Source organism: Canis aureus, chromosome 4 (assembly GCF_053574225.1).
Source record: "Canis aureus isolate CA01 chromosome 4, VMU_Caureus_v.1.0, whole genome shotgun sequence".
Taxonomy (NCBI): Eukaryota; Metazoa; Chordata; class Mammalia; order Carnivora; family Canidae; genus Canis; species Canis aureus.
This window is the reverse complement of record NC_135614.1, coordinates 10,086,456-10,111,694: the sequence shown is the minus strand read 5'-3', so window position 1 is coordinate 10,111,694 and position 25,239 is coordinate 10,086,456. Positions and strand designations below refer to the sequence as shown.

Here is a 25,239-nt window from a genome sequence, read left to right as displayed (position 1 = left end):
GCCGGAGGGTCTCAGGAATAGCTCTGAACCCATAGTGCACATATATATGGACCACTTCTCGTCTGCAGTTGATTTAGGAATTACAGAAGCTGTCACAGAGTTCTGATCGAAGATGTGTCCTCCACCCAAGGATGGGAATCCAAGAGGTGGCGCTACTGGTCGTGGCCGCCCCCGGCTCTTCCAGAAGCCTGTGCTGGGAAGGGGGCTTCCCTGCTGGCCCTAACCCTAAAGTCCAATGTGCATTTTAGGGCTCCCTGGGAAAAGGCAGATGCTGACTGTGGGGCCTGGGTGGGGCCCAAGGCTCTGCATCTCTAACATGCTGCTTCCTATAAACTTCCACTTCTCCCCAGAGACTTGGCATCTAGTAGCCGTTCCCAAAAGCCCAAACCAGACAGGGTTTGGGAGCCAGCTTCTGCCCCACACTGGGCCTCTGAAGGAAAAGGGATCCAGGGGTGCAGAGCGTGATAGAAGGCAAACTACCCAAGTGAAACCAGGGCCAGGCCAGCAGGGTCGGGGCTGCTGGGGGAACAGACTCCCTGCCATCCGCGAAGAGGGGGACCCTCATCAGCACCCATAGTTCATTACCACGTGGCGGGGAGGGCTCAGGACATCTGGATTGCTGCCTCTTCAAAGTGACCAAGTAAAGCACAGGTGCTGTGATGTATTTATCTTTCCGGGATTTGACACCACTCAGGCCGACATCCTGCGAGGTCTAGGGGTTTGTGGGGAATATGCACCCCTTGCTCCGGCTCATTCACTGGCTGGAGGGAGGCAGCCAGCTGAATACATTAGAACTTCCAAGCATCCATCCATATCTGTGTGACATGTATCTGGGGCCTCCCCTGTGGCCAGACCAAGCAGAGCCTGATCTGAGGAAAGAGGGTAGAGGTTGCCAGGAACTGAAATGATTCCCAGCAAAATGCTTCACCTGCAGCTTTAAAGACAGGGATGGGTGCTGCCTGGACCCCAAAGGGTTTGCAAACCTGAGGCCCTTCCCAGAGCTTTCCCTGGGACATTTCACCTCTGCTCCCCAGGTGCCAGCCAGGTCCCTGTATGGTCAGTGGGCCTCTTTAATGGATAGGGGGGAGCACTCCTCCTTGAAGACCATCCCAAAGGGGAGCCTGGAATGTGGAGGGAGCAGCCTTGAAGGTCCCCCAGCGGTGCCCTTAGGACACACGCTTGAGTGCACGCCAAGGCTGGCCTGTGTTTCCTTCTGCTGCTGTCATGTGTTACCACAAGTGTAGTGGCTTACAACAACACAAATTGATTCTCTTTCAGTTCTGAGGCCAGAAGTCAAAGATGGATCTCACCAGCCAAAATCAAAGTGTTGGCCAGGCAGTGCTCCCTCTGGAGGCTCTGGGAGGGATCCTTCTCCTGCTGTGTGTTTATGGAACAGGACTCCAGACAAGGTAGAGGTCATGACTTTTTTGTGGACTGACTGCCATTGACATGGCGGTGGTTTTTATTCATTTATTTGTTCAGGTATTTCTCACTTTACGCAGAAGTGCGGGGAAGCCCAGGGAGGGGAAGTCACCTGCCCCAGGTCGCAGTAAGTGTTGGATGTGGGCTTCCTGCTCTGCTTGTCAGTGTTTGGAACCCAACTCCTGAACACCGCCATGCTGCCTCTCCTGTGCCTGGCCCAGCTATCCCCCTCACATGAGAGCAGGGAGGTGTGTTCCACACTAGCCAGGTGCTTGGGAACATGAGGGGGACACTGAGGAGCAGGCCTGCCTCTCGTCCTCACAGCACTCTCAGTCCCCTCTGGACTGTGGCCACAGTGCCCAGCAGACGGGCGGGCAAGGCCTGGGCACAAGTGGGCAGCACAGTCGTCATGCAAACAGGACACAGATGCTTTTGCTCACACCACTGAGACCGCATAGCAAAGAACTGGTTCAACTTTGGAACGGTCATCCCCACTCTCACCCCTGGATGCTTCTCTGGCTGCCGTGCGCCTCCTTGCCAGTGGGCCTGCCTGGTTATCTCAGCATCTCCGGAGGGAATGAGAGAAAGTGCTGTGTGTACATCAGGAAACATCTTCACTGTCAACGGCGTGGGGCTGCTGGGCATCCACCTCCTCCTCACTCTCTGCCTGAGTTTAGATGGTGGGGGTCTAATCTCCCCAGAGGACAGCAGGCAGAGGCACTCGACAGAGAGGATTTCTTTATCTTCCACTACCTGGGCACAATGGAAGCAGTGGTCTGACCCTGTGTCCCTGGAAAGGAGGAAGTGCCTGTCCTCCTCGATCCTTGCCAGCTGCAAGTGTGTGTATGTGTGTGGGGGGGGGGGATGGGGCCTCCCCCATGCACCCACCTGCCATTTAGAGATAGAAGTGTCCAGAAGAAAGCATCACATAAAGCTTCTCCAAATGATGGCTAAGTACCAGCCCACACCTCCCTTGGGAATTCCACCCAAAATATGGCTCAAAGCCCTAGAATGGACCTGCATGTGTATGTTTTTATTTTGCTGCTAAGTGAAAGGATTTTTTTCTTTTCCTTTTTTAAGATTTTATTTATTAGAGTAAGCACGAGCGATGCGGAGGGGTAGAGGGAGAGGAAGAAGCAGACTTCCTGCTGAGCAGGGAGCCGGACTCCGGGTTTGATCCCAGGACCCCAGGATCATGACCTGAGCCTCAGGCCGACTCTCAACCGACTGAGCCACCCAGGTGCCCCAAGAATTTTTCTTTTCTTTTTTTTTCCCAAGAATTTTTCGTTTTTGTTTATTGTTGCAAGACATTTATTAATAACACAAGGGATAATCAGCCATGGTATTACATTCTAACATAAATTCAGATGCAATGTGTTTTTCAAAGATAACAGTATCCTGGGAAAGAAGACCGGGAAAGCAACCAAAGCTAAGGCGTGGTGGGGACAGCAGGCCGTCCGCTCACAGGCCCTCGCCGGATATACACCCAAGGCCATGAAAACCGTGAAATGGTAAAACTCAGTTTCTGTTCTCTGATAAAAAACAATTTTTGGTTTCACGAACCAGTTGGTCTGTTCAGACTTTTCCCTGTGCTGACCTCGGGTTCTTGGCTCCCCCACGTGGCCCAAGATAACCGTGAGAACCCGGGAGGTCTTTCTGCCTGCAGGTTCTGCTGCTCATTATACACAGCGCCACACTTGCTAAGGAGAAACGGCTTCTTTCCCGCTCCACGCTGACTCACTGGAAGGCAAAGTAGACGACTGGTGGCGAATCAGCGTTGCTGTGGGCTGCTGCCCTTGCTCACGGTGACAGCTGCGTCCCGGGGGCAGGCCAGGCCTCACACCCCGCTCAGCGGGTTGGCCACACGGCCCAGCAGGTGGAGGGCGGTGGACTCTTGCTCATAAATGGCAAACAGGAACGGGTGGTCGAGGGTCACCTCCAAGACCTCGGGCCCATCCGGCTGCGGGGCAGACTCCGTGGGCTGCTCCTCCTGGTCTGCTTGTAGTTCCAGAAGGATGCTGTTCAGCACCTGCAAAGCAGCAAGCGCTGGGATGGCTCCCGAAGGCCCTCGGGGCCCAGGGAGGAGGGCACAGGACAGCTGGAGGCTGTTTCTGCAGCCTGCCCACGACGTCCGTGCCGCTCGGTGTAGACGACTCTCCCTTGGCCCAACTCGCATGACAGCTCCTCCCCAGAGAGTCCCTCAAACCCACCGGTCTCCACTTTCCACCTCACTGTCCAGGGAAGAACCCCCAGCCCCTCAGCTGCATCCGCCAGTGCTTGGGTCATCCCGCTAATTTGGCAAGAGGCCTCATGCCCCCAACAGTGATCTCCAGGCCAGAACTGTGTGTGGCCACTCCTCTGCCCAGGGCATCCAGGCAGCCCGGGTGCAGAGGTGCATCAGTCCACGTGTCCCAGGGACAGTCTGCCTACTGCTGAGGCTTTCTGAGTGGGCAGCTCTCTGGCAGGGCTGGCACTGGGTCTAGGGGCACTTACTCTCTTGGCCCAAGTCATGACCCTGCTGTAGTATCTGGAAAGGACCCTGAGGCTAGGCCAGGCTGGGCAGAGCCATAGAACACACTGCAGGGAGGGGTATACTGTGCTCCATCTGTCCCTGGAAAGGTCTGGAAGGTTCCAGTCAGTTCTTTCCCACCCTGGGTGCACACTGACCTAGCATGCTCTCCTCCCCTCTTCTCCTGCCTGCCTCCTGGAAGCTCCGTTTGTGCCCCTCCCGCCTACACCTCCCACGCTGGGAACACACAGAATCCACGCAGGCCCACACATCACTGCCCGCATGGTACCTTTCCAACTCTGACATTGTCATCACTGATTTTTCCCAGGTTCGCTTCAGCACCCAGCAGAGTGGGCAGCTTGGCTTGAGCAAGCAGGTCCTGAAGGTCATAGGAGCCTCGCAGTGTCAGCTGGGGCATGGTCAGGCGAATGGCCCTGCAGGGATGAGACACACTTAGGAAGGTCCCGGTAGCTTCTGCTGTGAGGCCCTGGGGCCCCCTCACCCAGCTAGGCTGTCTCAGAAAAGGTTTGTCCAGTAACAAATACAACAAACTTTCATGGCCTTGGAAGTAGTGTGAGAAGGATGTATATTTAAAGCAGTGCTCTCTGGGTGTCCCAACTGGCTGTTCTTCATTCTATTCTGGTTTTAGGTTGGCTGCATTGAGCTGTATTACCTGGATAATTTAAAAATGCTATTCTCTGAAATAATGCATCATGTCTTACTAGCCACCTTTCAGTGGTGTTCTTGACATAGAAATCCCCGTGGAGGGGGGCGAGCAATGGGAGGAATGTCCTGTCAACCTTAGTGCCCAGCATGTTGCTTATATCAACTCAGTTGACCTTCCCAGTTGGTCCCGTAAGACCAACCCTTACAAGAGTTGACAGTGTAGCCATGCCCATAGTAGCATCATTCACCAATAGAAGGTGGAAGTGACCCCAGTGTCCATTGACGGATGAATAGATAAGCAAAACATGGTCTGTCCACGTAATGGAATATTAGCCTAAGGGGAAGGAGATCCTGACACGTGCTACCCCACGGATGAACCCTGAGGATATCATGCTGAGTGAAATAAGCCCATCACAAAAGGACAAATACTCTATGAGTTCACTCATCTGAGGTCCTGGAATAGACAAATTTGTAGAGACTGGAAGTAGAATGGTGGCAGCCAGGGACTGAGGGCGGGGAAATGGGACATTAGTGTTTCATGGGGACACAGTTTCTATTTGGGATGATGAAAACATTCTGGAGATGGATGGTGGTGAGGGACGCACAGCAGTGTGGATGTGCTTCATGCCACTGAACTGTGCACTTACAGATGGTTCACATGGTAAATGTTATGTTCCGTGTTCACCACCACAACAAAAAATGATTTAAAAAGGAGAGTTGCCCTCAGGAGGCCAGTGTACTCCTAAGTGCCTGTCTCAGAGCAGATTTCTGGACCCCACTGCTCTGGGCCAGGGGTGCAGGTCAAGTGTAGCGCCCCAGTGGAGGGGGATGGCTTTCTTCCTGCCACGGTAGGAAAGAGGAGCAAGCCGAGGAATTCTGGGGTCCAGGACAGCTCCTAGAGAAAGCCCCGCCCTCAGCTCTCAGGGGGGTCCAAACCCTTCTGGGAAGCCAGGCCCCAAAATAGCTCTTGGAATGCAGCTGAGTGGGTGGGGGGTACAGGGGATGATGGCATTGAAAAAGTCCCCCTCTCAGGGTGGACTGAAATGCAGGCTTCCAAAACCAGTGGGTGAGTCCAAGCCTGAGGAGAGCACCCCCCACCCCCCTTTACCTCTTCTACTCCCAGGAGAAGACAATACATCGAGAGCTAGGTCAATGGATGGAGGGAGGGATGCTGCAGGACCGGGGTCACACAGGCCTTCTGCTCCGGAACAGCCCTCCCTGTCCCGGGCCCGGGCTCACCCCACACCCCTTCCCACCCTGGGCAGAAGGTTGGGCCCAGGCCCCCACTTTCCAGGAGGGGACCAGCCAAGGGGGTGCCAGGATGTTTCCAGGGAGCCGTACCGGGGAGACAGGTTCTTCACCCACGTCGGGAAGTTGTGCTGGAAGGTGAGGGCCTCCACCGTCTGCAGGCCCCAGGTGCTGAGGGGCCGCACCAGCAGCAGGCAGGCGCTCTTGCCGAGGGGCACCCGGGTCATGGAGAGGTTGCTCTGGGGGTCGCTCCAGTGCTGGAAGGTGCCTGTACCCGAGAGCATGGGGACCGACACCGAGGTGGTGTTGTCCACCCAGAACTCCCGCAGCCCCGCCAGGGGGGAGAGCCCCTTTAGCTTTCCTGGAGAGCCAGAGAGGAGACAAGAAGGAAGAGTCGGCTGAGGCAGGGGCAGGCGGGTTGGGCTCAGGGCTGGGGATGCCCCCCAGACCCCGGAGGCCTAGCCTGTGCCCCCCACCCTCCCAGCACACCCCCAGGCCGCTGGCCAGTCTGCCATCCCAGCGCTTCAGCAGCTCCAGGACCCCTGAGGGCCAGCCACGACTTCCTCCTGCAAAATCCAACCACCTGAGTTCACTACGGAGACACCAGCTGCCAGTGTCGAAGCCATTTCACACAGCAGGTGCCACACTGGGACTTTACACCTGTCACCGGAAGGCCCGCAAGGGAAACCAGAGAGCATAGGGAACTTAGGCCACGCCGAACTATCCCTGTAAACGCACCCCAGATCTGGCCTGGCTCAAAGCCGTGGTCTGCGTGCTCACTTTCTTCGTTTTAAATAGACGTAATTTTTTTAGAGAAGTTAGATTCACAGCAAAATTGAGAGGAAGGTATTAGAGCTTTCCCATGTACCCAGCACCCCCACGCACGCACAGCCTCCCACTGTCGACACTCCCAAGGAGTGGGGCACCTGTTACACTGATGAACCTGCGCAGACACGTCATTGTCACCCAGAGACCATGGGTGACGTTAGAGCTCACTCTCGGTGCTGTACGTCCTGTGGGTCTGGACAAATGTGCAATGACATGTGCACCATCACAGTATCATCCAGAGTAGCTCCTCGGCCCTACGTGTGCTCGGAGCACATTCTCTTTTCAATCTGCGAACACTGCCAGCTGAGAGTCTCCCTTTCTCAAGTCGTAGGACGCAGACCTGGGCACACACATCCAGGCTCCATGTCTCAGGCCCCCGTGCTGCCAGGGATAGACGCTCGACCTGGTGTGACCAGTGGCTCTGAGCACAGTGCTCTATGCCAGCTCACACTGGGCCTTGCAGGGGAGTGCGGGGCCAGCCTGTCTGGTGCCTGGCAGTGGCAGGGCAGAGTGGCCACCTGGTTCAACTGTCACAGGATGAGGGGTGGACACCTGCTGAAGACCCTGTCCCCGGGGATCTCTCCATGACTGCAGCCACTAGCACAGCCCCTTCCCTGCATTCTTCTCAGTTGTCTTAGGAGCCTCATCACCCATGTTGGGGCTCTTTCTGGAAGAATGAGGTGATGTTGAGTCTGTCACAGAGCAGCCCCTGGGTGCCGGCCAGTTGGGAGTCTGAGTAGAGGCAGGTGAAAGAGCCAGGGCTTCGTTTTCCTGGAGCAGACGTCTCCAAGGTGGTTGGGGGGTGTGGAGGCTGGAAGGACGGGCGCCTGGGGGAGGTGGCTGATTGGGCTGCCTTCCCAGGGCCTGGCTCCCCTGAGAAGGAACTGGGGAACCCAGCGTCCTCTTGCTCCTTGATACTCAGAGGCCACGGGGAGTGAGGAGCTGCAGCGTCCCTCCTCCCAGACTCCCCGAGGGGCCCTCTGTGCTGGCCCACCAGGCCTGGCCGAGGACTTGTCAATTTAGGGGAAGAGAGGACTAAACAGAAAGATGTGAGAATCTGAAACAGAGGTGGCTGCCCTGTCCTGTCTGCTCAGCTGCACCATCCTCATCCAGAGGTTAAGTAAATCTCTCAAGGTTAAGTCAACTGGTGTTGTGGAACCTGCCAGGGCCAGCAGCAGCTCGGGATGACAGCGAGGCCTGGGCAAAGGGCACCCTACAGCTCAGGGGCTCCCAGTCCCTGCGTCTTCACAGGTCAGGAGCATCCAGCTGTCTGCTGAGGTCATGGCAATAGAACATCATCACCAAAGGGGAGCCTAGATCCCCCAGGACAGCCTGCTGCTTCCTCTGTGGGCACACTGTGGTGGGCAGGGAGGGGCTGTGCATCCCTGTTTGATGGAAACAGGCATAGGAAGGTCAGGGAGCAAGATCAGAGGGTGGGACCTGGTGGGGCTGGGCGAGCATCTGAGTCCTGAGCGTGGTTTCCTTGTCTCTATGTCTCTTGTCCAGCTGCATCATGAGAACACGTGGACAGGAGCTCTTCCGGAATGAGACCCCATCTCTGACACCCGTGGCTCTCTAGCTTTGCCTTTTGGGGGCACGACTTTCTCAATGAGCTCTCCGCCTGGGGCTTCTTAGGAACGGCAGGCTGAGCCCACGAGTCCCTTCTGCCCTCCGTGGGGTGGGGCTCCCCTCAGCTGGATGGTCCCTGTGCTGGACTCTGCTCCTATGACCCGTCAGCACTGGGACCTGAGCAGTCCTGGTCTATCATCTTCCTCCTGCCCCTTAAACGGGCCGGAGGTCCTTCCCTTTGCGGTTTACAGACGTCCAGGATGTTTCGGAGTAAGAAAATAGTCATGCTCTATGAAACCTCTCTGTCTCTGGTTTCATCCTTGGGCTGCTTGCTCACTTGGCTCTCAAATGCACCCTCCCCAGCCCACCCATCAGTTTGCAGAGCCACTACCTCAGCACGTGTTCCCAGGACAGTTTGCCCGTTGCGTAACCTTCCCGAGACCCTCCCTGCCTCCAATGCACACAGCCCCGGCCGCCCGGATGACCTCTGAACAGAACACTTTGCCTGCTCCAACACCCGCCAACCTTCCCAAAATCGCATTCCAAAATCTGGCCCGAACCCATCTTTCCAGGCTCTGCCTTCCACGTTCACTCTGAGCTCTGGCCAAACAGAGCTGCCCTTGCTCTGGTTCCTGGCCCTGAACTCGCCAGCCTTTGCTCACACATTTCTTCTTCTGCTCCCCTGACCTCCCCTGGGCCTCTGTCCTCTCCCCAGTGACTCTCCCTCCTCCAAGTGCTCGGAGCCTCGGAGGACCTTCCTAGGCACTTCGTAGGTGCTTTAATCTGCAGCTCTGTAGCGGGGGACATTTGCCTGTGGGATCTATCTCCCCTCCGAGACACCGAGCTCAGGGGCTTGCACTTAATAAATCTTCAACAATTATTTGTTGAATGAGCAAACTATCTTTGTAGGGATTTAGGGGTGGTGGTGGTAATAACCCCTCCCGACATGAAAGTGGTGTAAGCCAACAAACTAGTGGTTTTTGCACAGACACTGACCTTCTCAAGAGACAAGAACCCCTCCCTCCTGAGCGTGGTACTGGGCCACAGGGCCGAAAGTGTGGGTTTGGGTCCCAGGGCCCCCCTGTGGCTGTGCCATCTGGAGGAAGTCACTGTGTTCTTTTCTCTAGAGGCAGTGACATCTCTTCATCACATCGCAAGGGGATTAAATGATAAAAGTACAAGGATGTGCTGTAATAGTTGCCCATAGTGGGGCAGCAGGTAGATAGGCAGCTACTCAACCAAGGAGCCCACTGGGCAGCTACTCCCAGCTCCCTGAGAGTGGCTCCCAGGTGCTTCCTCACGTTCGTCACCCTGCCCATCTCCAAGGCCCGGCCCTGCTGAGCTGAATCCTGGACATGAAGTCCACAGACACGGAGAGCTGTCACCCTCTGGTGCCAGCCCAGGGGCAGAGCCCACCCACAAGGTTTGCCTTACCTTGGAAGTGGACGTAGGTGTTGAAAAGTAGGGTGCTGTCTGGGCTGATTCCTGACATGGGTCTGTCCATTCTCCACCCTGTCACTGCCTGCATGAACCTGTTGATCTTCTCAGCAGCAAGATCTGGGTCCATGGACAAGTCCAGAGAGCGCGGGAAGGTGATGGGGGCAAAGGGAGCCAGGGCCCGCACAAACGGCTGCTTCAGGCGCAGGCCAGGGGCTGTGAACAGGCCCACCACCGTGGACAGGAGCGGCGTGGACTGGCCACTATCCCCACCCTGGGCCACCAGAAGGCTCTGGATAGTCTGCAGGGCAGAGAGGACCTTGTGGCCATCCAGCCGGGAGGTGCAGCCCTGATCCTCCCCAGGGACGCCTAGGAAAGCCTGCAGTCTGCTGGCCGTGGGGTCCAGTGCGCCCAAGTAGAAAGAGGCCAGGGTGCCAAAGAGCGTCGTTGGGGACAGGATGGTCCCACTGGCTGCGTTCTGAGACTCGCTCAGCATCCTATACATGTGGAAGCCCAAGAAGTTCAGCATCATCCCCACCTTCGTGGCCCTCATCTTGTCTTCCCCCTCCAGCCTCTCAGAGACCAGCACCAGCTCTTCTCGAAGGGCATCCTCATCCACAGGGGATGTCTTGGCCTGAATCGGGACTGGCAGGAAGGTCAGGTCCTTGGGCATCTCCGTGTTGGATTTCTCCAGCTGCTCACAGCTGCTCTTGCTATAGACGAGGAGGTGGAAGGGGTGTATATACACCCGGTCACCAGCAGCCAGGCCAGCCCCGGCCAGGAGACAGAGGACGGTGACCACCAGGCTCACCCCAGCAGGAGCCATCTCTGACAGGGGCGCTCGCTTCCGTGTGCCCTGAAACATCATTGTGTGAAGGGTGACAGATTACTAAGTGAGTAAGTGCCCTCTGGTCAGACTTTTAATTGTTCCAATATTCCCTGTGATCCTTTATTCCAGGAGGAATCTATCCAAGTCTACACATTGTGAAGAGAAGCAATAGATTCAAAGCTCTGAGAAACTAACTCTATGATCCAGGTGCACAACACGCTGTCATGACCCAGCTGTGCCTTCATAGGGCTACTTTGGGGGTTGGTTTTGACTTGTATAATTTTTATAATGGTGGGAATGTCTTGATATTAAGACATTTGTAGATTTTACACAGAAATATGAAGTTGTTCATTAAGTCAAGTAAAAACGTACATAAATGTTTTCATGAAATATAAGCACATCTCATCAAGAATATGAGTGGCTGACATTATTTTTACACTATGTTAATCAGTGATATTATATGTTTAATAAAGAGGAATATGGGGAGCAGCCTGCTTTTGGGTCAGGTTGTGATCCCAGGGTCCTGGGATCAAGCCCCATGTTGGGCTCCCTGCTCGGTGGGGAGTCTGCTTCTTCCCCTCCCTCTGCCTCTCCCCGGCTCTTGTGTTCACACTCTCTCTCCAAATAAATAAATAAAATCTTTAAAAAGAGAGTAATATGGAAACATTTAAAGTTATTTTTAAAGGAACTTTAATTTTAAAATTAAAAAATGTTTACCTTGTTGCCTTAAAGTTTTTAACTTCATATGTTGAAGTCCCAATCCCACTACCTCAAAATGTATTATACTGGGAGATAGTCTTTAAAGAGGTCAGTTAGGTTAAATGAGGTCATTGGGGTGGGCCCTAATCCAATCTGACTAATGTCCATCTGAGAAGAGGAGATTAGGATACAAACACACACAGATAGAAGATCCTGGAAAGACAGGGAGAAGAAGGCCATCTATTAGCCAAGGAGAGAGACCTCAGAAGAAGCCAACCCTGCCAACATATTAATCTTGGATTTGTATCCTTTTTTTTTTTTTTAAGATTTTATTTATTTATTCATGAGAGACACAGAGAGAGAGGCAGAGACACAGGCAGAGGGAGAAGCAGGCTCCCCACGAGGAGCCTGATGTGGGACTCGATCCCAGGACACTGGAATCACGACCTGAGCCAAAGGCGGACGCTCAACCACTGAGCCATCCAGGCGCCCTGTTGGACTTGTATCCTATGTGTGATATGAGAGTTATCCCAAAATGAGCACATTAGTATTTGCCGCCTCCTGAATCATGAGATAACAGATTCCTGCGGCTGCAGTGACCCAGTCTGTGGGACTTTGACATGGCAGCCTGAGCAAACTCATGCATTCGCCTGCCTCTGGCTGTAAGGTTTCCCCTAGAAAGCCAAACGGGGACCAGACTTCGAGTCTTCAGGAGGCCTCCTAGCCCCGGGGTAGGTGGTAAACCAGTGTGGAATACAGAACTAATGCACCCAGAGGTTTTTCCTATGTCATAAATTGGCCTGGCAAGAAAGATCGAACCGTGTGGTATCAACCGAGGACACGTACACTTCGTTTCCCAGACAAGGTGCATAACTTAAGAATAGAGATATTGTAATTGTGTAGTATGTGCCAGTTTGCAGAAGCCCCTGTGCATAGATGACCCAATCTAGTCCTCACGCTATTCATGCAAGGGAGGGAGTGTTTCACCTCTTTGCAGACACGGAAAGGGGAGTGCTAAGGCGTGACGTAAAGTCCCCAGCTTCCGCAGCAAGCGTGTAACGGAGATGCAGGTGAGTTGTTTATTCTCACGGGTCAGCCCTAGCCCTGGTTCCCACTGGACTCAGCTGGGAAGCTTTAGAGACTGTGGAAGTCTGTCTCTCCCCCCAGGGATGCCAGTTCAAATGGCCCTGGGGTGTGGCCTGGGAATGGGTTTTTCAGCCTCCCGGTGGCCCTAACAGGCAGCTGGTGTTGAGCACCAGAGGCTCAGCCTGAAGCCCCAGTGTTTCTACCTGTCTCAGCACCCCAAACCAGCCAACAACTATTCCTGCAAGGTGGACCCCCCATGCAGGTCGACACCAGCCCCGCCAGCACCTCTCACCAATAGCCTGACGGCGTTGGTCTGTGCTGGGGCCAGGTATAGATTTAAAAAAAAAAAAAAAAACTTCCTGGGTGACTCTGATGCGCAGCCATGGGTTAGAATAATCCTCTGCCCTTGACTGGGTTTCCCGGGTTGGCAGGAGGATCTCCAGCACTCTCCTCTAGAGCCCTGTGATTCTGCTCCAGCCTCACCTTCACCAACAGCACACAGGTAGCCTGAGATCCTGGAAGACAAGGTTCTTGGCTGGCTCCGCTAACTTCTTCTACTGTCTGGCTCTTTGCATTTGAGGAGGATCCATGTCCATTGTATGGGTCCATTTGGTTCTGATTGTTTCTATGATATCTCATTTCTGGTGAAGAGGTGGACTGTATTACCAACTTAACTTCTTAGAGCTCCCAGCCTCATCCCCACTTATCCCTCTGCTCTCCCAGGGAGGGCCAGGCATCCCTGGAACTGAAGTGTGTCTCCACTAACTCAAGGTCACCCTGACACTCACGTCCTTCCTGCACACCTATGCATACCCAGTTAGCCCCTTATACTGGCACTTTGCACTCCTCTCCTCGGTCTGGTAACCTGCACCTGCTCTCAACTTAAAAGCATTGTGTGTTTTGTTCTGCTCTGGTCATCAAATACCAAAGGACCTTGGACTTCTGACCTCAGCCACTGCTTTACCCTCCTCCCCATGCTTTTGACTCAATCCACTGTTCTCATGAGAAGCCACATAACATATAGAAGTGGGACAGAAAAGTCTCCATCCTATCCTAGACAGGCCTCAGTTGCCAGCTCGTGCCTCGTGTAAAAAGCCAAAGCATGCTGAGTTATCAGGGGGAAACTCGTGGAAGCTGAGAGCTGGAGAAATCTTGCAGTAACAGTACCCAGTCCCAGGTTTGGGCCATGCAGGTGAGGACGGCTCCCCCACCCCCGTCACCCCCACTTTGCCACTGCTGCACAGCACAGGCTCCAACTCGGGTGAAGCAGTTTCAGGGATCATTGTCAGGGCAGAGGCTGTCAACTGGGATCAGTGGCTGCTGCCCCGGCTGGTCCTGAGTCAGCACCCAGCTGGTGGCTAGGAATAAAGGTTGGCTCCGGGCACCTGTGCATCTGCCCTCCTCCATAACCCCTCCTCAGTCTCCCTCTCCATCTCCCCAATTCTAGGTAACCCTAGTCCTCATGGTTCGTGGTTTATAGTTTAATGATATGGTGAGATTGGCAGCCGACACTTGTAATAATGCCTGTCATTGCCAGAAGTGTTCTAGTGCTTTCCATAGACCACTCAACACACCCTGCTAAAGCTTCCATGACATCACATTTCACACAGCAACTGAACCCCCCCCCACAACGCCTGACACCCTGAACCCACTTGTCCCACATTTAGAAAAATATATTTTATTTATTTATTCATGAGACACAGAGAGAGAGAGAGAGGCAGAGACACAGGCAGAGGGAGAAGAGGCTTCCTGCAGGGAGCCTGATGTGGGACTCGATCCCAGCACCCCAGGATCACAGCCTGAACTGAAGGCAGACGCTCAACTGTTGAGCCACCCAGGAGTCCCTCACTTGTCCTACTTTATGTCCTTTCACCACAGCACTGACCACCCTATGGCCTTATAAATAATTAATTCTTAATTATTTATTTATGTTTAGTGTTTATTGCCTGTCTCTTCCCACGTGAATGCAAACCCCATGGAGTCCTTGCTCTGTTTTGTTTGCTGATATATATACCACATTTCTAGAAGTGTTCCTAGAACATAGTAGGTATTTGATAAATAATTGTTAAGTGGATTAATTAGGGATGCCTGGATAGCTCAGTCGGTTAAGAGTCTGCCTTTGGCTCAGGTCATGATCCCGGGGTCCTGGGATTGAGCCCCACATCAGGCTCCCTGCTCAGTGGGGAGTCTGCTTCTCCTTCACCCCCTTCCCAGCTGCTCTCTCTCTCTCTCATTTTCTCTCCCTCTCTCTCTCAAATAAATAAAGAAAGAAAAATCTTTAAATGGATTAATTAATGCTGTTTTGCAGAGGAACAGAGAGGTTCCATGACTTACTTAAGGTCACATAGCTAAGTGAGAGACAGAACTAGGATTCGAATCAGACCTCCTGATGCCATAGTCCACACACTTCAGCACCAATCTATGGTGACTCTTGAACAAAATAATAAGAACCTGTCTTTTTAGTTTCTCCTGAAGTTTAGAAAGCACTTTCACATTATATTAATTTACACCATAGTTCAGGAGCAAGGGAGGCCAGGCACGGCCACTTGTTCCATGTTATGGAGGAGCAAACCAAGGCTGGGATACAAAGCGATGATTCAAGGGCACAGACCCAAACCATGAGCCCAGGACCAGAGGCAGCACTGCCTCAGGGGAGGTGCAGGGAGGCAGAGGCAGACCACTCCTCCCCGGAGCCTATGGGGACCGGACACAATCCCAGGCTACCTGAGCCTGCTCCCCCAGCCCCCTCCCAGCACCTGCACCACAAGCCTGGCAGGTCCTTCTGGCTGGAAGAGACCCAGTGGACTCTAGGCCGCCGTGGCTCTGCTCCCTGGCCAGCCCCCCAGGCCCCAGCCCTGCTGGGAGGCAGCAGGAGGACTGGCCACCCCGCCCGTCTGCCGGCTGCCGGGGAGGTTCTCCTGGTAAGACCTGGGGTGGGCTGAGGGGGAGGACAGCCCGTGGGAGGGCAGCCAGTGTGAGGCAGGGAGAGGCAGCTTCTGCGTGATCCCCCTGCAGCGCAGGTCACCACTGACCCCAGCTTCTGGCTTCCAGCAGGTAGCTCCGTTGCCCTGAGAGAGGGGGAGGGGTGTGCATGGTGAGGGGCTCCCAGCTTACCTGCTGCTTGAGTCCCCCAAACAAGAGTAGCCTCTTCCCTGGCCGGCTGGCCACCGAGGCCCTATTTATATCAGAGGGGTGGGGGTGGAGCCGTTCCCAGAGCGTTCTGTGCCCAGGCTGGGGAGGCGGGAGGTGACATCACTTGGCCCGACCATGGGGGTGGGAGCCCCACGGGGGTGGGGGGTACAGGCGCCAGAGCTACTCTCAGGCTGGGACGCCTTCCAGGAAGTCAGGGAGATCGATGCACACTTTCTGTGCTGAGCAGAACGAGCCGCTGGGCCGCCGAGTTACACATTGACCGCAGCTCCCCTGCCCGGGCCGGGTCTGGGAGCCGGAGCGCCCCGTACGTGTGTGTAGGTGTGTGTGTCGCGTCTCTGCCCTGAGCTGTGACAAGCCGAGGCCAGCCACCAAGCCTTCTGACAGAGCCCTCTCGAGGTGTGCTTCTGAGAATCCCCAAGAATGTGCGTGAGGCCCCAGGGGGCAGGGAAGGAGCCCCGGGGGCAGCGGGGGGTGACTTCTGACCCCACAGTTGAGCAGCTCAGTGGTTGTCCAAACAACTTTTAGGCACCTGCTCCCTGGGAGGCCCTCTGACAGGCGAGAAACACGCTACCAAGCAGAAGCACCTCCTGGGGACTCTGATTTAGCTGGGGAACTGTAGCCCCCACGTGGGGGTACCCCAGCAGCGGTACCGACGGATGGAAAGGCACCGGCAAGATGCTTTCGGATCATGGGAAGGAACAGTCCGTTAAACCTGGGGAAGGGGGATCCCTGGGTGGCGCAGCGGTTTGGCGCCTGCCTTTGGCCCAGGGCGCGATCCTGGAGACCCGGGATCGAATCCCACGTCGGGCTCCTGGTGCTTGGAGCCTGCTTCTCCCTCTGCCTATGTCTCTGCCTCTCTCTCTTCTCTCTCTCTCTCTGTGACTATCATAAAGAAATAAAAATTAAAAAAAAAAAAAAACCTGGGGAAGGTTTCAGGAAGAACTGTCACTTTAGTCAAACCCTGAAGGGTAAATAATTTGGATTTAGAAGCTGAAGAAGGAATCCTTTTTTTTTTTTTTAAGATTTTATTTATTTATTCGTGAGAGACACAGAGAGAGAAGCAGAGACACAGGAAGAGGGAGAAGCAGGCTCCTTGCAGAGAGCCTGACCTGGGACTCGATCCCGGGTCTCCAGGATCATGCCCTGAGCCGAAGACAGACGCTTAACCACTGAGCCACCCAGGCGTCCCTGAAGAAGGAACCTTAAAGGGTTTATAGGATAGTAACAAAGGAGTGGGAAAGTGTGGAGCTTATGTAGGGGACACCAGCACACCTAAAGTACCACAAGGAAAAGCAGGGACAACAGGAAATTGCCACCGTTCCCTTGCTTGCCTCTGTGGACGATGAGGGCATCTCATCTTTCCTGAGTGTTCCCTGGACACAGGGCTTTAGGCCAAATCCTCCAGGATCTGAGCCAACGCACAAGACAAAACCCACTTGCCACCCCAGATCTGGGCCATGGGACATGTGATGTGGAAATAAGGGACACTGGTTAGAATCCGAACACCAGCTCGGGGTCAAAGTCGATGCCACAGGAGGGAGGGATCGAAGATGTTGGAGGGAGGGAATGCCATGAAGTCTGACTTCTGCTTTTGCAGATGTCCTCTAATTGTGATAGGTGTCAGTATGCCGGGCATCAAATTTCCAAGCTCTGGCCCCTGAGAGAATGCTGAAACCAATAGCCAAGAGAGGGACCTTGGAAGCACAAGAGCTTTGGGGAAGCAACAGGAAGAGTTTGATCTCTGGTGGGTTTCTTTTGAGAGTTTATTGGATCCCAGCAGGGAATACTTGGGGAGAACATTCCCACCCTCAGGACAGAAGTCTGGGCTGGAAACACAGATGTGAGGTGCCAAGCATCATGGTGGGTTTCAAGGCCTGTAGGTGGAGATATTTTTTCCTGGAACACCACCCTCTGCAAGACATAGGGGTTAATGTTCCAGAAGTCAGGGGAAGAGGTCTGAGAAGTGAGGAGCTAGGGCCTGAAGGAGGTCCTTTGGATAGCATGTCAGAATGGCTTCAAATCATAGGTGCTGAGATGTCTCCACCCAGAGCATTTTGATGAATCCTTTACCAACTCTTTATTGCTCATCAAAGACCAAGAGGAGGCCAGTAGAAGTTCCAAGGTAGTTGGAGAGTGGTCTCGGGGAAGGATGAGGAAGGGGGTCTGACTGAGATGGTTTGAGAAGCCAATGGAAGGTTGAACAATGAACTCCTCTTTCATGAAATGTGGTCAGGAAGGGGTGGGAGTTTGGGGCAGCTAGAAAACTATATTCTCCACTCCTAAGTTGAAGGATGAAAGACTTCATATTTATTAAGCAGCTTGTTAAAAATAAAAATTCTACCAAGTAAATGTGAAGATCTGATTTATTAAACGTTGCATGAATTGGGCAGTACTCCGTCTAGCAAGTACAGCGGAGTTCCACTGAGCAAAACAAAAGTTTTTAAAGGCAGAGAGATAAAAAAATAAAAAAATAAAAATAACTAAATAAAGGCAGAGAGAGAGAGGGCATGTAAACAATGAGTAAAGGAATTTAATTGCAAGACAAAAAAATAAAAAATAATAATTGCAAGACAAAGAGTGCATTGGTCAGGCAGTGTTGCCTCCTAAAGGGAGCAGAAAGGTCTATCAGTAGATTTCCTAGTATTGACCGGAAGATTCTATGTTGTCTGATGAAAGGTCACATTCTTGGGAGGTTGAAACTGCAGTTGGTTAGATATTAAGTCTTGGTTTGCTGATTTAGCCTAAGTGACACCATTTTGGGCCTGTGGTTTTCTTTATAACATGCTGCTACATGCCAGGTGTGTAAATCTTCTTAGATGTCCGCAGTACAAATTTTAGCACACCTGCCACCATCCAGGGAGAGAACACTGATGCCCCAAGACGTCCAGTGATTTGCTAAATGTCACCCAGAAAGAAAATGTTAATACCAACACCTCTTCTTTTCCTACCACATTCACGCATTTGTCCGACAGTTATCAAAAGCCTTCTGTGCACCAAAAATTGAAGGTCAATTTCTGGTCATGAGTATTAGTTCCACTGTCCAAAGGGCAGCAAATATTTCACAAAAATGACAGTATTAAGGGGCAGGAGGACATCTGCTATCTAGACAAACTGTACTGCATTTTCTTAAACTAGTGAACATTTTTCTTAAACTAGTGAAGTTTGGGGGAGGGGTCCTGAACCTCAAATATGTATAAAACTATATTTTACTGTATTATCTCAAAACGGCCCCAAACAGTGGGTAAACTAAGGCCTGAAGAGATGAATCATGGGACCACAGAACTGGAAGGAGCCTCCCAATGGTACCACCCTTAGATCCTGCAAACTATGCCCTGGAGCACCTTCTTTTAAATTTTTTAAGTTATCTGGTGCTTGGGACAGGTAGAGTGGCAGGACCATGACCTGTGTGGTCCCTGGTTCCTGTTTCTCCCCATTAAGACACTTCCTCACCTTCTACACATTCCCCATGTTGTATCAGGGGGTGACCAGATGTCTGAGTAGCTCTAGGACTCTTGCCTGTGGGGCATCATAATTTTAGGAGGCAGTCCACCTATCAGATCACTCTTGCTGGCTGGCACAAGGTTTCTCTCTCTGATAATAAATAGCAGGATCGCATGAGCTTGGGCTACCAGAATGGTACTGATGTCCTCTTTGGGGGGCTTCAGAGCTCTGAGCTACCAAGAGCCACTGCCAAACCCTTGGGCTCGAGCCATGTGTGGGCCTGTGCATCTGTCTCATCCACCTGTGTCCCATGTATCTTTTCTGCTCTCCAGTACCTCAGGGTGTGGATGACAGCAGGCATCCTTCTTCCCGTGGACCCCCTGCCTCTGGCCCCCAGAACGCTCACTCCCTCCACGGGCTCTGTGCCAGGCAGTCCTCCAGGGGTAGTGTCCTGTCCCTCCCAAGGACTTTCAAAATCGGTATTGGATTTGCTAACTGGTCCTTCTGACGGAAGCTCTCTCCTGCCTCAAATCAATGCAGTGACATTGTGCTCTCTGGGGTGGTCTTAGCCATGCCAGATGAAGGAGGGGCATTCTTTGACAGTGAACCCCCACCCCCACCCCCTGCTTTCCCTTGAATCATGGCTCATCAACCTGTCGTCCCAGCTCGTGTTGGGTGCCGAAGGCAGGGTAACATTGGAAGAGATTATACTCTAGGAGTGCACCCAGCCTGCACAGCCTATGGAGTTCAGGGGAAGGTATGATGGCAAGATGTGTTACTCTGTTTATGCCCTAAAAATTCCAAACAGTAAATTTAATATGACCAGAAAAAGAATTCTGATTTAGACCTCTAACAGTAAGACTCGCATCTGTGGCTGTTGTCCACAAAGGACAGGGCAACCTTGGTGAGTCCTTGGAAGCCAGCATTCCCAAATGGCACCTCTGAGGAGGACACAGCTTCGGGAGTGATGACACTGTGTTAGGGAGCTGCAGAGACGGGAAGGTGTGTACCGTCTACATGAACAGGCCAGAGGAGCCACAGTATATTTATTTGCTGTGGCAGATAGGAAATTACCCAGGAATGGCACATTTGACAATAAAGAACAGAAAGAGTCTTACCTTCACTGATTAGACAGTAGGGATATAAGTACATCTTCCCTAACCACTGTTCTAAATCTTCATTTAAAAAAATCACTGAATCTCACATGGGTCCCTTAGATTCTGCAGACCATGCCCGTGAGTGCCCTTGAACGATTCCCTCCCTCTCTCAATTTTTTCAGCCCCGAGATTCCCTATGACACAATTACAGCTTTTAGTATATTTGAAAGCAGCTTCTCAGGGATTACAACACATGTCAAAGTTCATTTCAAACTCATTACAATGTGGAGAGAGGCTTCTAAGCAGACATTTCTGTCTCGGTAATGACATGTTATTGGGGACAAAATAAGGAAGCAATCATTAAGTCGGACACAGTAAAGGATGTCTGCTTCGACTTTTTTTTTGCGATATTGGTTAAAGGCCGTTAATCAGCTCCCAAGCCTGACTATCAGCTGGGTGGATTTTCAACGCCAGGCTTTTAAGCTCATTAAAATAAATCAGAAAATTGCTAGAGCGTTTGATCAAGACCATAAATTATTCCCAGAAGAAGCAGCCACTCAAACAGGCCACAGACTTTTGATCCCGGTTCAGATTTAGGACAATTTTCTTTCCAATAGCTACCATTTCTTGTTTTCACTTCATCAGTGGAAGTTGGGGACAGTATATCTGCAGCTAAATGAAGGCTGTTGAATGAACAGCAACTACTGGCCATGGAAATTGAGTAAGCCATCCCTCAGAAGTGGGTCCGAGAACCCAGCCATGGATAGTAGGCAGCGCTGGACCACAATGACATATTGGTTGAAGGTGCTCCACAGGCTGATGCTCTCAGGAGGTCAAATCCACGCTGCGGTCACTGAGATGAGGCTTGGTCTAATCTAAAGCACTTGCTTTCCCTTCTCCTGACCAACCAGCCAGCCATGGGACAAACACACACAAACTCCTACTCTAAAGCAAAAACAAAGCCAGACTGGAAAATTGGGAGATGCTTTATTTGTTGTGTGTGATGCAATCAGACTCTCAACCAGGTAGAATGAATGAGGGATAAACACAGGAACTGGGTTTCTATTTTTACTTCCAGGACAAAACTAATTATTTCACAGGGGACTGGCTTGTTGCTGTCTGCATCAGAGCTATTGTCCCATGAACATGCCTGGTCCAGGACACATGACTACAAAACACATCATTTACTGAAACCAGGGAGCAGGGAGGAGCTCCCTGTCCTGAATCTGAGTTTTTCTTTTTACGACCAGGACACACTCACCACTTGAGTCCTCATCCCTGCTCATCAGTGCCAGGAAAACCGGAACAGCTCTTGGGGCTCTGTTTGTAAAATGCATTCATTAGGGAGAAGTACATCTCCTTCCAACAAAGAGTACTCAAATACAAAGTCAGTGTTCTTAGCTCACAAGGGCTTTAGACTACTGGTAAATAAAACAAAGTAGTCCCAGCACCCACATCTCAGCAGGAGGTATCTGCCTCCCCTCCATGAGCCCTCTAAGACATCACACTTCTGTGTGCAGTCTTTGCCTGATAGGGGTGTGGCTGCTGATTTAACATGGGTTGGAGGGGATGGTGATTCGAGATAACACTGTTCTGGGAAATTTTGTGGTTGGAGCATATTTCAGAAATTATAGTCAAACAGACAGTTCTTCTTGGTCACCAATTATAGTTATATAAATAAACGTGGATTATTTGTTTCTATCAATTTCAATATTAGGTGATACAATTAGCTAATCCAGTTCCAGGTTATTGTAAAAGGTAGTAATAAACTTTATATCAAATGATGATGGATGCTGACTTCTCCTCTCCCCTTATATCTTTCTCCTTTGTCCACATCCACATAGAAATTGAGTAAATATTCACTTTCTTAGCCTCCTCTGTAACCATTAATGGTCAAGTAAGATGATTCTGGCCAGTGAGACATAAACATAAATTTGAGGGCCATTGGGAGTCTTTGCTTTCCTTGTATTAGCAGAGTAAGTGGCTTAGACTCTTCTACTCCTTCCTCCTCCCTCAGACATGTAATGCCTGCAGACGGAGCAGCCATCTTGCAACCATGAGACAACAAACATAAGGACCAAAGGCCAACAAACTAAGAATGATAGAGTGGAGTGATAGAGAAAATCTGTGATTTTGATTGGCACATAGAGCTGCCCAGCTAGCATCAACAACTGCCTGACTCAGACCTCTGCTCATTTGAGCACAATTAGTAGCATTTGTAGGTAGTTATACACAGCTGAAAACATCCCTAATACCATAACGTTTATTCCCACCGAGAGACCAAAAGACCATCCGACTCTTGGTTTCGGCTCAGGTCCTGATCTCAGTCCCGTTAGGCTCTGTGCTCAGTGCAGAGTCTGCTTAGGACTCTCTCTCCTTCTCCCTCTGTCCCTCCTCCCCCAAAATAAATAAATATAATCCTTAAAAAATTCAATTCCATTGAGTACAGTAAATTTCCTATCAAATTTTAGCCTCTTTGTAATAGATTTCCCTTTTACATTTGTTTTAGTTGGATTTTTGGCTTTTCTTTTCTAAGTACAGTTGACACACAGTATTACATTAGTTTCAGGTGTACAACGTAGTGATTAGACAATTCTGTATGTAATGCTACACTCACAAGCATCATTGTTTTTGTATTCAAGGAAAAAATCTAAGTATAAAGTGTAACAATTCCTCAGTAAAATTCAGAACTTAATCTACTATGCCCAGATGAGGTTCATGAAAACTCTAAACCTTGAATGAATAGCAATGTTAGTGTCATGCCTTTGTGATTAGTTCATATTTTATCATATAATATGCTCCATCCATAATTAACCCTGTGTCTAGGGTCTGAAGGATCGTTCTGCCTCCATTTTCAATAAGATGGGAATGTGAATACCTTCCCTTTGTCCCTCCACAGAACCTTTTATGGTTCTCGATATAAGTCCATGGGTGATGAGCTCCTCTAAGAAAACTGGGTACCACCCTGCTGACACACACATGGCCAACGTGCAGGACTTTTAATAACAGCTATGACCCTGAGAGGCTGGGTGAAGAGAAACCATTTGTAATGTGCATTCCAGGACCTCTCTATCCAGAGTAGTTGATGGTTAACTTTGGCAAGTAAACAAATAATAGAATAGCATTCATCTATTCCAGGAATTGGCAAGCTATGGCACACAGGTCAAATCTGGACCATAACTCTATTAATAAAGTTTTATTGGAGGACAATGAGCTATCACCTCACGCCAGTCAGAATGGCTAGAATCAAAAAGACAAAAAATAAAAAGTGTTGGCCAGCATGCGGAGAAAAGAGATGCCTCATGCACTGTTGGTGGGAATGTCAATTCGTGCAGCCATCCATACTGGAAAGCAGTATGGATATTCCTCAAAAAATTAAAAATAGAGCTACCATATGATGTAGCAATTCCACTAGTGTGTATTTAACAGGAGAGAAGGAAAACACTCTTTCAAAAAGATATATTCATCCCTGTTTACCACAACATAGTTTCCAGTAGCCCAGATATGGAAGGAACTCAAGTGTTCATTAACAGATGAATAGATATAGATGTGGAACACACACACAATGGAATATTACACAGTCATAAACAAGAAATGAGATCCTGCCATTTGAGCCAACATGGATGGACCTACAGGGTGTTATGCTAAGTGAAATAACTCAGATAAAGACAAATACCATGTGATTTCACTCATATGTGGATTGTAAAAATACAAATAAAAAACAGGCTCTTAAATACAGAGAACAAACTGGCGGTTGCCAGAGGGAAGATGGGTGGGGGAGTGGAGAAATAGATAAAGGAGATTAAGAGGTACAACCTTCCAGTTATAAATCAAATAAGTCATGGAGATGAAAAGTATAGCATAGGGAATGCAGTGAATCATATTGTAATAACATTATATGGTGACAGATGGTGGCCCCTCTTGCTGTGGGGAGCATCAAGTAGTGTACAGAATTGCTAAATAAATATGTTGTACCCCTGAAACTAATGTAACATTATATCTTAATTATATTTCAATAAATATATATATACAATAAAGTTTTAATTGAACACAATCGTGCTCATTAGCTTACATACAGTCTTTGGCTACTTTCAGGCTATAAGAGCAGAGTTGAGTGCAACAGAGAAGATATCCTAAAATATCTATTACCTGGCCCTTTGCACAAAAAGCTTGCTGAACCCTAATCTATTCTGTTAATTCAGATTGCCACTGACAAAGGTAATAGATCTTTTGTATGGCATCTGTCTATTAAAAATTTAGCTTTGAGGGCCACCTGGGTGGCTCAGTCAGTTAAGTGGTTGACTCTTGATGTTGGCTCGATCATGATCTCAGGGTTGTGAAATCGAGCCCTGTCTTGGGCTCCTTGCTCAGCAAGGAGTCTTTTTGAGATTCTCTTTCTCTCCCTCTCCAGTTCTTTAAAACATAATAAATAAAGGGACACCTGGGTGGCTCAGTAGTTGAGCGTCTGCCTTTGGCTCAGATCATGATCCCGGGGTCCTGGGATTGAGTCCCGCATCAGGCTCCCCGCAGAGAGCCTGCTTCTCCCTCGTTCTATGTCTCTGCTTCTCTCTGTGTATCTCTTAAATAAATAAATAAAATCTTTTAAAAAACCATAATGAATAAAAGTTAGCTTTGGAAACATCTATTTATAGTGCCTATTTCATGTATAACTTTATTATTTTTATCCTGCATAAAGAGATGACTATCCAGAACATTCTGAACAAACTGATGCCAAAAAAAGTTAGATAACATTTTATCCTCTTCACAATGAAAAGGACAGGTAGAAATAATTTATATAACCTATCTAGATGATAGCTAGCATTGCACATTACAAACTTTGTCACCAACAGAAAATTGATTTTAAAAAATATATTGTTGGCAAAATTCAGATCTGCAAACTTTGAGCATGAGACATTGGACTTAACCAAAGGGAGCAGGGGAGAAAAACAAAAGGAAACTTTGGGTCTGGCCGTAAAAGAAAACTCTTGGCGGCAGACGATATAATCAAGAAAATTTGATGAGGACAAAAGCTAATTAATTAATCAGCTCTTCACAGTAAATTTTAAATGGAAAAGGCTTTATCTTGATGAAAATCACTTTTGAGAAATAAGAATGGAAAATGTTTCATCAACTTTAGAAAAATAAAAATGATTTCACTACCCTGTATAATAGAAATTGATTAGTGAATTAGATTGGCTGGATGGATTTTATTCCAGAAAATACATTTTCAATGAAAATTCATCAGTAGTCACACA

The 25,239-nt window shown here is 50.3% G+C and overlaps 1 protein-coding gene across 1 annotated transcript; it reads right to left on the bottom strand.

Annotated features, from left to right (window-relative positions):
• Window positions 1-2,700: 2,700 nt before the first annotated feature.
• Window positions 2,701-15,557, bottom strand: AGT (angiotensinogen). Its single transcript, XM_077894540.1, has 5 exons — window positions 15,408-15,557; window positions 9,677-10,535; window positions 5,939-6,206; window positions 4,221-4,365; window positions 2,701-3,451 (listed from the first exon to the last, which is right to left on the bottom strand). The coding sequence occupies exons 2-5, from the start codon at window positions 10,503-10,505 to the stop codon at window positions 3,260-3,262; spliced, it is 1,434 nt and encodes a 477-aa protein (XP_077750666.1). The 5' UTR covers window positions 10,506-10,535; window positions 15,408-15,557; the 3' UTR covers window positions 2,701-3,259.
• Window positions 15,558-25,239: the final 9,682 nt, after the last annotated feature.

Bases quoted from the DNA above. Each gene is read 5' to 3' on its own strand.
- AGT (XM_077894540.1), bottom strand. From the start codon at position 10,505: ATGGCTCCTGCTGGGGTGAGCCTGGTGGTCACCGTCCTCTGTCTCCTG. The intron at 6,207-9,676 runs GTAAGGCAAACC...CTGGCTCTCCAG, and splicing joins CACCTACGTCCACTTCCAAG to GAAAGCTAAAGGGGCTCTCC. The intron at 4,366-5,938 runs GTACGGCTCCCT...TCATCCCTGCAG, and splicing joins GTGAAGAACCTGTCTCCCCG to GGCCATTCGCCTGACCATGC.